The 15,633-nt window shown below is 37.9% G+C and overlaps 1 protein-coding gene across 7 annotated transcripts in view; it reads right to left on the reverse strand.

Annotated features, from left to right (window-relative positions):
• Positions 1 to 15,633, reverse strand: part of LOC122830522 (glutamate receptor ionotropic, NMDA 2D) — a 109,895-nt gene that overhangs the window by 13,822 nt on the left and 80,440 nt on the right. For all 7 annotated transcript variants that reach the window (XM_044115885.1, XM_044115880.1, XM_044115883.1 and 4 more), the window contains 6 exons: positions 7,234 to 7,439; positions 6,660 to 6,828; positions 3,752 to 3,905; positions 3,218 to 3,343; positions 1,540 to 1,769; positions 1,028 to 1,188 (listed from right to left, as the gene is read on the reverse strand). In XM_044115885.1, the coding sequence (XP_043971820.1) occupies positions 1,028 to 1,188; positions 1,540 to 1,769; positions 3,218 to 3,343; positions 3,752 to 3,905; positions 6,660 to 6,828; positions 7,234 to 7,439 (1,046 nt within the window). The remainder of the gene's footprint in view (positions 1 to 1,027; positions 1,189 to 1,539; positions 1,770 to 3,217; positions 3,344 to 3,751; positions 3,906 to 6,659; positions 6,829 to 7,233; positions 7,440 to 15,633) is intronic.

The raw sequence follows: 15,633 nt of genomic DNA on the forward strand, positions 1-15,633 counted from the left end.
TCATTCAAGAGCATTGCCCATTGACTTTATGTAGCCTGTGCTGTAATCTTTTCTGTCACAATGTTTAATGCCATTGTTGTGCACTGTCCTTTAATTCCAATGGCATCATGTTGAAGGACATTGAAACAAAAGGCTGAATGCAGTAGTGTGACATAGGTGTTAGCCTAGATGCTTAGCTGTGGCTGCAGTAAATGGTGCCTGTATTATGCATTTATCATGTAAAGTGCAACGAACTGATTTGTTGCTAAAATGTGCTCTACAAATAAACTTGACTTGATTTTTTATTTTTTTTAAAAAGCAAAGGGGTATCCCAGATAAAAAAAAAAAAAAAAAAACGTAAAGAAATAGTCGTTAAAATTTGAGCATTGATGGCTGGATTGGCTCAGCTCATGATTTATTGATTTATTGACTCAGTACATGATATATTCATAACGGAAAAACTGTCCTATTCACTCAAGGTGCAAATAGATACATTTTATTCAATTTGGAGTAAATGGACTGAATATGTAAAACCTGTCACATCCAAGTTCATATAATTGCATCTGTGATGAGGACTGATCGTCTTTGTTTTTAGCCATTGCTTGGGTTTATGTTAGCCCAATCATTCTTAACATGCTGGGATGTAGATTTCACAGATCTATGTAGATGTAGATGTAGATTTCCCTCCTCACTCACCATTAGATTTACTTCTTTTGAAAAATGGGGAAAACAAACAATGCAACAAAGACTTGTGTTTTTCTCCAAATAAATAAACAATAAAAAAAAGGAAATAATAGTGGATCAGATAACTTGGCTGAGACAGAAATACAAAATAAATTAATGAAACATGTTTCTGTCTGAAAATCTCCACAATCTTTCATGCTGCTGACATTTTTGTATTTCTATGTCATATCAGTGCATATCAGTTTATAGAGATCATAAACTGACAAACAACGCGTTGCACAGCATGGGTAATTTAGAATTCAATGGTTGGAAAATTAAAGGCGAGCATGTGGTGTGAAAATTGGCTTGGCTGTGGCAAACAGACCCAGTCTTTAGGTTCAGGATGGCGTCCTCCACTCCTCTCTGGTTGTATTTGCCCATGTACTGGTGCATGTCCGGATAGTTGGAGCGAATGTTTTTTTCTGTGCTCCCATTGGGCACCGTGCCAAACTTGAGAGGTGGGTACTGCTCCTCTGGATGCTGAAACTATCAGAGGAAAAGAGGGTGAGGGAGGAAAAAGAAGGGGCATGAGACACACCAGGCTGTGCACCAATCTGTCTGACCTATTTCTGTCCACTCTCCAGACTTACTTACAAAACCACTTACCCTCTTAAAATGAAAAGAGAGAAGTCTGTGGACTTACAGTAACATTTAAGACCATCTTTTGTGTGTCCAGAAAACGTGGTAATTGAGTTATGTTACATGAGGTCCTATTCATTTCTTAATTCCCATGCTTTAATCAATTTAACATTCAAATGCATAGGATTTGGCTCACTTGAGAATATTAATTCTCCTTCTGCTTTTTTAAACCGAATCAGTATTCAAGTGGTGAGGTACCTTCTTGTCCGAGAGGCCTGAAACTGTGTCAATGTACTCTTCCTGGATCATGAAGGCAGCCAGGTTAGCAGTGTAAGAGGCCAGAAAGATGACAGCAAAGAAGGCCCAGATCAGCACCATGATTTTGCTTGTGGTTCCTCTTGGGTTCTCCACCGGCACAGAATTGTTGAAGACAATGGCCCATAAAAGCCAGACAGATTTTCCGATGGTGAAAGTGGACCCTCCTGCCTCTGATCAGAATAGAAATGGAGAAAAAATATGATTAGAAAGATCAGGAGTAGGAATGTTTGAGGGTAAAACTGAGTGAGATTTGGTTTTGCCATTTTCTGACTTTAGAACATGAACACACAACTACCTCTTTCAATAATATGTTCTCGCTCTACCATGCTGAAGAGAGACAAACAGAAACTGGCTCTGTGTCACTTTTACGTCCAGAGAGAAGGGAACTGTAATTAAAATGATTTAACACTTAACTTAAAAATGGAAAGAAAGGAAGGACACAAAGTAGAGGAAGTGTACAAGGAATGAAGAAAGAATAAAGGGAAGGGCAAAATGTTTAGACAGCTAGGAAGAGACTAATGCTTATTCAATTTCCAGACTTTTTTCATTACAGTGTAGGAACCATTTTAATCACAATTCTGCAAAACAGCTAAAGACAACAAAAAAACAAATAAACATAAAAAACATAGGCCATACTGCATTAACTACACATTATTAGTAGTAGTTGCTTTTCATTCTGGTGCAACAGTTTCTCAGGAAAGATAAATTGTTGCACCAAATCATTGAAAAAATTTATTAAACAAAATACCCAGCTTTAACTTAAGTTACTGTGGGAAGCGAGTGATCAAGGGACGGTGGGGAGGAGATATGGTGGAGGATGACAGAGAGGTAAAATTATGCAGGGCATTGCAATCATGGAGTAAAGGAGGCAAATCAAGGGGGGGTATTGAACCAAGGCATCTGGCACACCAACTATCACAGGATGCAAACTACACTGCTGAATTATAAATGGCTGCTTTAATATTGAGCATACTTGGATGCAGTTCAATATACTGTATGCATAATGTGCAAAACTCAACATGAATGATTGGGGCAATGCACTCGATATGACTATCAATAAATTATGAAAGTGACTTTTGGACTTGAGGAAAAAAACACTTTTCCTTCAAAGTAATCAAAGTTTATCTCTGTCTATCTATCTAGCCATCTATCTATCTAGCCATCTATCTATCTAGCCATCTATCTATCTAGCCATCTATCTATCTAGCCATCTATCTATCTAGCCATCTATCTATCTAGCCATCTATCTATCTAGCCATCTATCTATCTAGCCATCTATCTATCTAGCCATCTATCTATCTATCTAGCCATCTAGCCATCTAGCCATCTAGCCATCTAGCCATCTAGCCATCTAGCCATCTAGCCATCTAGCCATCTAGCCATCTAGCCATCTAGCCATCTAGCCATCTAGCCATCTATCTATCTATCTATCTATCTATCTATCTATCTATCTATCTATCTATCTATCTATCTATCTATCTATCTATCTATCTATCTATCTATCTATCTATCTATCTATCTATCTATCTATCTATCTATCTATCTACCTATCTATATGCATTTTGTTGAATCCATTCATCAAACAGAAATTTACAGACAGGTGAGACTTATCACTCACTCTTTCCTGTTTCCAGACTGCGGTTGTAGCCCACAGGGCTGAAGAATTCAAAAATAAAGACGGTCACAGCTACAACGGTGAGGCACATGACGAACATCATCACCCACACTGCTGGACTATAAGGCTCTGTGAGGAGAAACAAAAAAGAAACAAGTTCATTCATTCAATAGAGGATGCATGGAAGTGTAATAAAACCTGCACATACAGTAATTTCCCTTAACAAAAGCACTGGAGAATGGTCCATGGCACTCAGTAGATAAACACTGTTTTCTGTTTTTAAGATCTGCTCAATTCAGTCAGTAAGTCAGTAACACTCAATAACACAGAAACAACGATCTCCCACTGGGGCCTCGAGTGTGCTGACGGAGTGAAAGAAGACATTAAGAAGACATGAGGAGCTAAAAAAAACAACAAAGAAAATAATCTAGATGTGGAGGCCAGCAACCAAAGATCATGGCATTTTATTCAAACTCAACACCTTCCAATTAGATTAGATCCTACTCATCAGCTAATGCTGTAAGCTAAAGCTCTCACCTAAAAAAGCTGATGGTGATACAGTGCCATTGCTACGGGAGACCATGACACTGATCCCTGTCTCCACGAATGGAACAGAAAAATCCACGACCTCGGACCTCTCCTCATTGATAGTCAGCGAGCCGATGGCCATGTCCGCCCGCTTGTACACCACCTGAAAGGGACAACAGCAGCGATGAGAAAGAAATCTAATTACGGCAAACTCATGTAACTGCTCCCAGCAGACAAAGCCAATCTTTCACAGCCCACCACCTTTTTTTTCCTCAAGTAAGACCCTGCACCTTGACCCTTTGTACAGCCAAGCATGAGGGGAGTGAGTGTGTCAGCGCAGTACAATTATTGAGCACGCGTTTCCTGTGCATCTCTTTAGCATACAGAATGAGCGGGGGCCCATCTCCTCTCTGCCACCATCAAGGAAAACCTGAAAACCGCTGTGTCTGCTGATTGTACAAGCGAAATGTTAATCTACTTTAGACATGGCACATCCACTCTTCAGAGCAAATCAGCAGAAAACTGAGGCGAAGCGGAACGCAAAGCCCCCTCCGCTCAACTTTGGCAAGTCTCTGGATTACCTGATCAAAGAATGACAGGCTTTGGAGGAGCTGATCAAAATGACAGAAATTAGCTTGAGAAAACAAAGTATGTGTGGCTTTTCTTCTTCTTCTTTTTTTACTCGCAAAAATAGATCTGACTGCCAGCTCTGACCCGTGGTCAAGTTATAAACAAAAAGAGCGGGAAAGCACTGTGGAACTGTTTTAGAAACGCATGACTAATGGCGTATGGCGAGTTCCTTCTGGGAGACAGAAACAGCAGGAAGCTTCAATGAAGTCACAGCCGCTGTATTGATTTCAGTAGATGAGCCAGTACTATATATATGTGTGTGCATGCCTGTTTCACTGCGACTCTTCCCTCCATTTCTCCACCAGCATGTCTGTGTCTTGTTTTGTTGGCTGTTCATGACCTATATGACCAAGAAAATATCAATGACTATCCACAAATAGCTGGGGGCATATGTCATATCGTATTTGTGTACTAAAATGTGCAGAATTTCTCCCTGGAGATGTACATGTTGTTCAAACAGCGCAGCTAAAACCTATTTAACCGCCGACAGATTTGTCTGTCAAACCAATTCAACTCTACAAAAGTAACAAAAATAATAATACAATGGGATGTGTGGTAGTGGCGCAGGGGTTAAGCACAACCCACATAAGAAGGCCTTAGTCCTCGACGCGGCCGTCACAGGTTCGATTCCCGGCCTGGCGACCTTTGCCGCATGTCTTCCCCCTTCTCTCATTACCCACTTTCCTGTCAATTAACTATCAAATAAAGGCCACTAGAACCAATAAAACCTTAAAAAATTAAAAATATAATAACATAAAAAGCAGTTTTCAACTTATAATTTTTGATTAAAGGAAAAATACCATCCTAACCAACCTGGTCCAGTGTAAAAAAAATAAGAATCTTTTCTGTTAAGCTAGAAATTACTTGTGATTGGCAACATTTATTGTAACGTTTAATTCAATTTCATTAACCACACCTAAGTCGGGTTACTGTGTAAACTGTAGAATTAAGAATCCATCCAGGAACTTTATGCCATTTGACAATCTTTGTAGTTTTTAGTGACAAATTGTACAAATGTGCACATTTTCTCACAATGTCAGACAATCTTTCCTCAAAAAGTATTCATGTCTCCTCCTGCAGACGCAAAACTAGATAGTGAAAGTGGACTAGTTGAAGAAAAATATCAAAATTGCTGTCCGAACGCATTTCTGCATATATCACATCAACAAGCTGATCAGTCACACAACTCTTCCCACAGAGTTCTGTTGAAATAGTTTGACCCGAGTCCGTTGTCATGTTTTTCAGAATACGACACCTGATGCTTCTCAGTGAACAAAATCACACAATTTTTGTCACACAACTACATGAATGCCAGTCAATTTCAGCACTTTGGATGAAGTATGTTGGGGTTTTTAAAGAAAAACTTAAGCAGAATCTGTCTGACAACATGATGCAGGCTAAGGATTTCCAAAATACAACACATAATGCCTCAATTGTAAGAAATACAAGAACAGATAAGAAATAAATTCACTGATATCTTGGTTTGTAAAGGATTTTTTTAATGGGGTAGAGTTCCTGATCTGACAATAAAAAAGACTTTGAAAAAGCATCAATGAAGGAGTTCCAAGGCCAAACCAACTGCTAACCACAAAGAATATGAAGGCTCATTTTGCATTTACTAAAAGAAGAACTCAATAATCTTCAACATTTTTGGCAAATATTCTGCAGGCTGTGCAAAAAAGACAACTATTTATTCAAACTGGGCCAGTTGGTTTAGTTAGCTCCTGTCCCCTTAGTAAATCAGCTATCATATAAAAATATTTATCTGATATTTACACCTTGATTAACCTAGATTGTTCAGAAAGAATCAGATTTGCTGGAACAAATCCACGAATTATCAAATTCTAACATATTCCATGTTTTACTGAGCATTCAATTGAATTTATCCAAGTCCAAATTCTGTCCTTGTTTTCTGCACAAGTCAGCAGTGACCGCACCTGCATGCTATTAACATACTGGACAAAGAATAGGTTGAGTATCTTATAAGCAAACTGATCCAGCAGATCTTTTTCTGGCAGTTCCTAATCTGCTGTTTGATTGTGAAAATGTGTTTCAAGATAAATCCTTCCAAGGCTGAAGTAATTCTTATCATCTGAGCTCTTTCTTGATTTTATATGGCAGCAAGTAAAAAAAAAACAACAACCACCAATTGACCAGCATCTTCTGAGAATTACCCCCCCAAAAAATTGATAACTATGATAACACTGGACCTGTGTCTTGTGAAGTGTCCATCTAATTTCCCCCCCTGTAGAAAAGGCAGACAAAAGACACACAGTCAAAGACCTGCCTCTCCAATCATGCCGTTCCAAACGCCATCAATTTTCTTCCCATGCTTCCCGTTGGTCACCAAGTAGAGGTCGTAGGTGAAGCCGACAATCTTTGCGAGTCGCTTGAGGATGTCAATGCAGAAACCCTTGCAGCACTGCTTCAGAGGAGCCACACCCTCATGGATTGCACTGGGAAAGAAAAGGCAGAGAAACAGAAACAGAAAATATAACTAAAAAGAAATGGGTAAGAGAAAATAAATATTGTGGTAAGGACCTTTGTGACAGGTTTGATGGCTTAGTGTAGCATGCCATTCCACCTGGTGCTGATGAACCATAAAGCTCCTCTGTAGTCATATCTGATTCCACATTCTGAGTCATTCTGCTGATCCTCTCATGAGCAGTCAGTCTCTTATTGATTATGGTTAGGGAGTGAAAAGACTGCAGCTCTGATAAAAGTAACCCCAGTTCAACAGTATCACTGGATTATGCCATTCACACTTTTCCTCGTTCAGTTGCACTTTAAATTTAGAGGGGTTTTAATATGAATATAAATTGCAGTGCTTTGGAACAGAAAAAGGGCAACTTAATTCAAACCTGGCATTGAGAGGACGTCTGCAGGGAACAGAGTCCCGGATGCAGGTTCCTGAAGAAGGGTCTGCAAGCTCTACAATGACAAATGGCCTTTCCTCCAGTGTTACAACCCGCAGGTGCTGGGCATCGTCAGGCGGCTTCAGGAAGGGCCCGTAGCGGGACCAAGCTGGGTATCGAAGTCTCAGCACGCCGTTCTCCCACCAGCCTACCTAGGGGAACAGAAGAGAGAAACATCAGAGGAGGCTGCACTCTGCGCTTCCTTTGTTAATGGTGATAAATCAACACATCCTTTTTTTTCTTTAACAGTGATAAACAGAAAGCATCAAAAACAATCAAACTGTGCTGACTCTGTTGACTTTCTGTCTGCATATTGAAGGCAGGTACTGACAAAGGAAAAGGTGTTGCGTGTTTCTCACTTGGAGCTGAGGTCATTAAAACAAAAGGATTTTTGATTTGAGAAAGATTGACGGAATTAGTTCATGCTACAATTTTTGGATTCACATGCTTTCCAGATTTAGAAATGTTTTGTCTAAGATTGCTTTCCTCATCAAGATTATTTGTGCGATAAATGTCTCACAGTAATCACACTTCACATTTAAACTAATTGATCACTTTAAAACAATTGCACCATTTTTATACAAGATATTTTTAGACAATTCTAAATATTTATCTCCTTATTTATCAGGTAAACCATAAACATGTCTTCCTAAAATGTATATCTTGAACAAACAAACAAATGTTTGGCTTGAGGCATTTATTGAGGGCATAAATTGATCTTTTAAAAGCATGTTCACTTCATATGGTTATATCTCTCATTTTATGTCAGTTGTTCTTGTATGGATTACATATTTCACATATAGATCAAGGATTTTACTAAATTGTTTCAAAGAATTTATGTTGAATGTAGAAAACCCCCCCGATCAGTTCAACTGAGCAGTTGAAGTATTCCAGATACTCAACCAAAGAAATTCAAATGTAGTGCAAATTTCTTAATTAAACTAAAAGTAAACCTATAATTTTGTCGTACTAGCAAGCTTTAATCCTGACTCAAACTGAAGTGTTTTTAGACAGCAATACATTCTTACAGTGCTTACACTAGGCTTAGCAGGAGGCAGGAGGTAAGTGCGCTCTCCTACTCAACTGAGGATAGAAATAAACAATAAAAAAACTGTGCAAGTGCCACCCATTGACACAATGATGAAGGCCAAGCAAGGTAGTGAAACAAATCACCCATCTCAAACACATTCACTATTTACCTTACTAAAATTCAGCAGAACATTTTGTTTTCCCAGGCAATGATATTTATAATTTTTTTCTTCAGAACAAATTATGTTTATTAATGGAAATTAATTTGTTGAAATGAATTATTCACCAAATCAGTCAATGCTGGTAAAGATCAGCAGCTTTGTCTCCCTTCTGGGTAAGCAACACAACAGCTCTTGGATATTTTTCATGACGTGGCAAACAATAATTCTCACTTTTTTCACACACTCCTCACACTATTTGAGTGATCAATAACACGTGGTTGATCATTAGTAGGATTCTTTGAATATATTCTGTTCTCTTTTTGAACTTACTTGGTTGAATTTAAGCCACTTGCATCATTTTATTGATTAATAACTAAAGCATTCCTGAGATGAAATAATCAGACTATTTTCCTCTCATCTAAGAAAGAACCTGCCCTTTGCTCGTGTCAGCAGCTTATTATTTTTATCAGGGAGTTGTGGTAAAACAAAGGGGAACATTGTGATTAACTGGCTTTGGAAGTGTAACCATGTGAAGAATAAGGTCATCGATCCTTTTGCGCCTACGCCTGGTAACATTAGCTGTTCCTTTGGAGTGGAGGTCCTTGTGATCAGATGGTTTAAATCTCCTGCGGGTTAAGAATCAATTGACTTGAATCATTTAGTGACTGTGTTCCTGAATGAGTAAATTAGGACGCTACAGAACTGTGAGGTGAATTGGGAATTTCTGAATGTATAGTGTAGTTTGTTTATCTAGTTATTCTGTTGTTTCGAAGTACTGAACTCTCCTTTGTATCTCTCCCATTTGAAATTTGAGCTGAAACCATCAGACTACAGTTTGTTTTCTTTCCTTGATAATGCTGCTTTACTTTTTAAAATAAGATTTTTCAATGTTTGGACACATACATAGGCTAATTAGTTATCAGTAATGTATAGAGCATAACTGATAACAGCATGTGATGCAACTAAATATCAGTCAGTATTATGAGTGTAGGATAAACATAAGTAAAAATACCATGGTTTAACTATAAAAAATGTAAAACTGAAGACATAACTGCTTTTATTTAAAACAGAAAAGCCTCAATTATTCTTCTGCTGCCATAAAATGAGATGATTATTATATTATTATAGACTTGGGCAAAAACAGAAATTAAAAAGCTACTAATTTACTATTAGTAGCTAATATAGATGGATGTGCTGAATATTACTGTTTCACTCCTAATTGAGTGACTAAAATGGAATGTCATGATCTGCAGGATTTTGAGTTTGGTTGAGTCTCATTGGTCTCTGTTTATGGTGTTTAGTAATTCAGTGAAATTGGTTGTTTTGGATGTCTGACTACTTTAGCATTTACTCATGTTGTGACTATTTTGTTAACAGTGTTCCCTTTTTTATCTGTATTTTTCCGCAGTGCCTCAGCTGGTTATTGTCTCTCCCGTGTGGCAACAACCTTCCCAGTACATCTTCTTCTCAGTTCAGTCAGTCCTCTGTCAGACCTTCTGTTGTTGTCAGCCTGTCATCCAGCCTCATGTTAGCTTGTCTAGTTTCCTGCATCCCCTTTTCTATCCGTATTCATTTGCTTTTTGTGAATTACCTTCACTAAATGAGCTATCACTATGACTCTGCTCAATGCATGGGTTTGGATACACATGAGAAGCTCAGGGGAGTTTTTTTTTTTATATGGGCAATGTCATGGAAATCTTCATTCTTTAGAACAGATACATTTGACATGTTGGTTTGTTTGAATGTTTCATTGAATAAATTGAAATCATATTGAAGCTTTTCATTGTTATTGTTTGCGTTTGTGCTTCTTCCCAGCTGGTGCTGACTGAAACCTGTCCTGTAAACAAAAACATTGAATAGAATGGATAGTTATGTTAAAAATTTAACTTAAGCAAATCTTTAAATTTTGTTGTCACAGTTTGATGTTTTATGTGTGGTAATATTTGGGGTGCAATGTCTTATCTTTGTCTCTTCTTTCCTAAGTGTGTTAGGATTTAAATATGCCACTGGGCTCACAGATCTTTTAAAGGTTCTGAAAGAATCTATTTTATAATCGGAGGAGTTTGTACTTCATATTTAATCTTGCAGCTTTAACTGTAAAAATTAAAATGTGATTTTTATATGCTTTGTCAATGTTGTAAAATATTTATAAATTAGAATACTTCTAGTTATTTTTAAATGTTTATAGTTGCCGTTTCCCCCGTTTTGGTAGGTCTGCCAAGGTGAGTGAGCAGTAGATTATAAGCGGCTAGCAGTCCAGATGTTTGGGAAAGACTCGTGAACCTTCATTTGAGCTGCTGCTGAAACCACATGAGACCTGCTGAATTGGGTTATTTCTTTTAGGTTTTGTCACCTGTTCAATGTTGGGGAATAAACAGCTGATTGTTCTCTGGCACAAGTCTCCTGCTTATTCCAGCTTTTTGACAGCCAACTAAGCTGCACAGGACAGCATGGCCAGGAGATGCCGTTGGAAACAACGACGACTAACTACTATTCTGTTGTTTGTGTTTGACTGAAAGTCCAATCAATGAGAAGTAGTGCTCTGGTGTTGGCTTATTAATGATTGAAGATGGAGTCTGTGCTGCAGCTTCCAAGTTGATGCTAATGTCACCGTTTTTAGAGAATCTGACTCATATTGAATCATCTGTGGTTTAAAAATCATAAAATCTTAGAGGTAGAATTTGTTCATCTAAATTTGTTCACACATACCAATATATTTTATTTCTTATTTTTTCTGATATGCTCTTTAATAATAATAATAAGAAATATTCAGAATGGTATTCAGCAGGCTACCCTGTTGCCTGTTTCATAGACATTCAATATGTAGTTTGTCAACTGTAGTTTTATTGGCCGCCTGACTGGGTGGATGAATGAATGGGTGAGTGGAGATCCACCATATTTTGACACAGAAAGATTTTTCATTTCCTGTAAGCAAGGAAGACATGTAAGCAGCCATGTTTCAGCCATCTGAGCAGCAGTACACAGCAACAAGTGAGGTAGGCTGCATTACTGAAGTATCTTCTTAAAGAGGCACTATTATGTATAGCCCAGGCATATAAAACTATATTTTTACAGCACAATAACGTAACTATGTTACCTTCAGTTGTTATATAAACAACGTTATTCCCAGCGTTGCACTGAGAAGTAGCTTAAATAATCAGCTCACCAGGTGTTTGCTAATTATTGCTGGTTAGTCTGAAGGAGCTTAGTGCATGAAAGGGTTCTCTCAAACATGCGTGAAATAACTGAAGCAGCACTACAGCAATGGTTTTGATGAGAGAATAACATTATAACATAATGTACAGCTGAAAAAAGTCAATGGCACCTAATAATGCACCCTTAAAGCATCTGGATAAGATATGACTGAAAATTTGAACAGTTTTGAGATCATAAATCTCTAAGACCTTACTAAATCTTGTTATAATAAAGTTCTGTGCCTCTTTACGACTTCATCAAAAGTCTTATTGGTGCATATGTATGTCAAGAAGACATGACATACCATAACATTTTAACTAGATTCTGTCACTTATACTCCCAATAGAAGAAAAAGGCTTAAAAAAATAAAAGCAAAGAGAACTATTGAAAGCCTTGTAATTCATTGCATTGTGGTAATGTCGGCAAGATATTTGTTAGATTCATCCTGTTCTGTTGCACATGAATAAATTGAATAATATTATCAACCTTTCTAGTATGCAAAGAGAAAAACATAAACCAGGAAAAGCTGAAAGACAAGCATCGCCATAAACTACAGACACTAGCAAGCACAATAAACATCTCTGTTAGCAGCAATAAAGCTGAAAGAACATAGCCTTCATAAAGCCAGAACATCATGCAGAGCATATAGTTATATTTTATTATGCTGCTCAGGTATTATTCAGCATATTGTGAGTCGATCATGTTTTTGTTTTTTTTTCTCAAACACTTGGAAGTATATAATAACTATATTAGACGGGAGTAATTATTAGACACATATTTGCTGGAAAGAAACAGTAAACAGACAAAAAAACACAATAATCACACAAATTTAGATATTAAGGAGAGTAGCTCCAGAAGTAGTTTGCTTTATATAGAGTTAAAGTGGCTGTGCAAGGTTTAAATACACATGACTTTTATCCTCAAAGATCACCAAACAGCCTACAGCCTACGGTTAATTGAATTTAACCCGGTTCAATAATTAAATAGGGTCCAGTTTAAAGGGACGGCGGTACTAACAGACATCGTAAAAGTAAACCTTTGTTTCCACATGATTATAAAAAAGATATATTTTAAGTCTCTATTCTTTCAATTATTGACCTGAACATGAGAGTGTTAAATTTTATCAACAGTGAGAATTTGTAATATCCAGCTTGAATTTGTTGTATCTCCGGGATAGTAAACGTTCGAAAGCAAGGCGTACTTCCCAAAAGATCTGGCTTTTACACTTCTCTGAATGATCAGAGTCCCAATAAAGAGCAAACATGATGAAAAGTGCTCACAGCCAGATAGGTATTTACAAGCATAAACCCTACGGTACACAAACAGACGCACACACATCCATACTGTATACACTTAAAAGAAAGCTAAAAATAAAAATGTGATTGCTCAGGCAGGCCTAAAGAGTAAAGTTTGGCAGCTTTTGTGCAGACTGCCTGTCAGTGTAATGTAAGTGTTGGCAGAGGAGAGGAGGGGGTGGCAACAATGACAGTGTCTCGACTGCACTTCGACCGCAGCTCGGCAACAGACATTCAATCAAAACACTGTGAGGGAACACAGACAGGAAACAGACAAAGCTTACTGAGGGGAACGCTGCACTCTATAAGACAAATACCCCAAAAAGAGCAGACACATATGTCAGAAAAAGAAAAAGAAGAAAATAGCACTGCAAAGTCTAAAAACTACTTGAATATGGTGCGGCAGAGAAAGTATTTTGCCTCGGAGCAAAAGTTTGAGGACTGGGAGCCACTTTAAACTGAAGTTTTACTCCACAGCAGCTGAGGGTAGCTTTATCAAATGTTTATTAAATTTTGTTAATATCCCGAAACCACTTGCTGTCTGTGCTGCGTCCACAGCCGAAAGACGCCCCGTTTAATGCTGGACAACCTTCAGCATTCGTCTGCAGTGTTTCGGAGAGCTAAGCTGGAAGCTCCCAGGCTCTAAGTAATGGTGCAGTTATTGTAAAAAGAACATTAAATATTCAACAGAATGGATGTGCATAATAGGCAGATAGAGGCATTGGGTTTATGCAAGAAGGGGTGTGAGCATATTTGTGTGAGCTACAGTAAGCTCTCTCCTTCACGTGCACACTTGTGGATGTTTATTTGGACAATCGGAGTATGTGTGTGTTGGTCTGTGTGTGTGGGCGGGTTTTGCACACTGGGTTTGCACCAATATGAAGGACCAGTGCAGGAGTCTCTAATTGAAAGGGATTTGAGGGATATGGCAGAAGTCAACGTGTTACGACATGCTGAGACTGGACGCTGGTGGGCTGTTAAAATCAGCAGGAAGTTGAGAACCTTCGATGTGTGTTTGCGTGCTCACACGTCCCTATTTGTGCCATTGCAGGAGAGTATGATCTGAGTAGGTTGCACGTCTTTGTGCATGTGCAGCGTGGCGTTAAGGAGCGGGTGTAGAGCTGAGAAAATGAGCAGCGCTCACACTCCTCTGACACTGACTGGGGGTGAAATCCCTCTGTATAAAAAGGGAAACCATCTCCAGCAGGCAACAAGTCTTCCTGGCATGAAGGAAAGAAAAGCAGTTTTACAGAATATTTATGACAGACTAATGCTGGTGATGTTTGAGAAGCCTACATAAAGTGATGCATGTATGTCTACTAGAAGAAAGCGTTAACATCCCGAAATCTTAACCTTCTTCATCTTTTATGTGTGTTTCCTTCACAAGCAAAGACCTGCAGTCTGGATGCAGAATAATCAGCCACTATTGAGCAAAGATAACAGAGGGTTATTGCTGTCTAACGACTAATAAAAAAAAATATGACAACAGGAAGGCTGTTAAATTGGAAATAAGGTGAATACAGTCTGTCAGACCAACAAATAAATCTGTCAACTTTTTATTTCCTGTTAAGCCTATGGGTAGCTTTTTAAAATATGTAGACATCACACTTTGTATTAGTGTTCACTCTATTAATATTTTTTTTAAATAATGTTTGTTTACTGTATGACCTTGTTATTACTCAGAGTTGAATGTTCAGTTGTTTTTCTACATGATTTATTATTATTTTGATAATAGATTAATACTTTTTAGTAAACATCCAATGTAAAAGCTGACAAAATCCAAAAAGTGTGCTTTCTGCAGCAATGCAGTCCATAATTAAGTTACTGCTAATACACCAATTAGTCTGAGAGTTTAAATTCAAGTGATTACTTGTTGTTCAGACTCTCCTTATGATGCTGTCCCTCTCTGAATCCTCTTAGCCAGCAAAGGCAGTACAAGGAAAAGCTATCACAAGCAGAAGGGTGATTCCAACTTTTACATTTTCCTGTGGCCATGCTGTTTTTCTCATTTCTTATTTGTCAAATCAGAAATAATAATAATAATAATAATAATAATAATAATAATCATAAAAAAAACATTTCCAAAGATTGCAAATGAGAGTTTGAAACCAAAAATCTACAAACTGCAAGGTAGCCTGGGAAACGAACATGATGGAATAACTCCCTCAGAGCTGAGAGTTTAGGTTTCTTTTTGTCATTCCTGATTTATCACATGCCTCAAAACTAAGAACACTCGCCTTTTCTGATCTATAAAAGCATCACCCAACATCAGTTACAGAACCTCTTAATAAAACAACCCAGGAATGTGCCAAACACAAGATTTCCTCCACAAATAGGAATATACAGAATGGCTCCTGCGTTCCTCTTGAAACCCTGTCTCTGTTTTGCCATTATGCAGGGCAGTAAAAAAGGTTTTTGACAATATAACCCAAATAAATCCGAAAAGCCGTTTTAAAATATGACTGAACAACTATCCAGACCAGCATAATTTAAACGAAAACAGAAACCTAAACCTAATAACTGGTTGTACTGCTCTTGATGGCCTGAACTAACATCAAGCATTTGCAATAACTGGCAATGTGTTTCTTATGAAATTAAAATTTAATTAAACCACATTAGATAGTTTTTGAATGGCCTTCTTAAGGTTAGTCTGCAGCATCTTAATT

Source organism: Gambusia affinis, linkage group LG05 (assembly GCF_019740435.1).
Source record: "Gambusia affinis linkage group LG05, SWU_Gaff_1.0, whole genome shotgun sequence".
Taxonomy (NCBI): Eukaryota; Metazoa; Chordata; class Actinopteri; order Cyprinodontiformes; family Poeciliidae; genus Gambusia; species Gambusia affinis.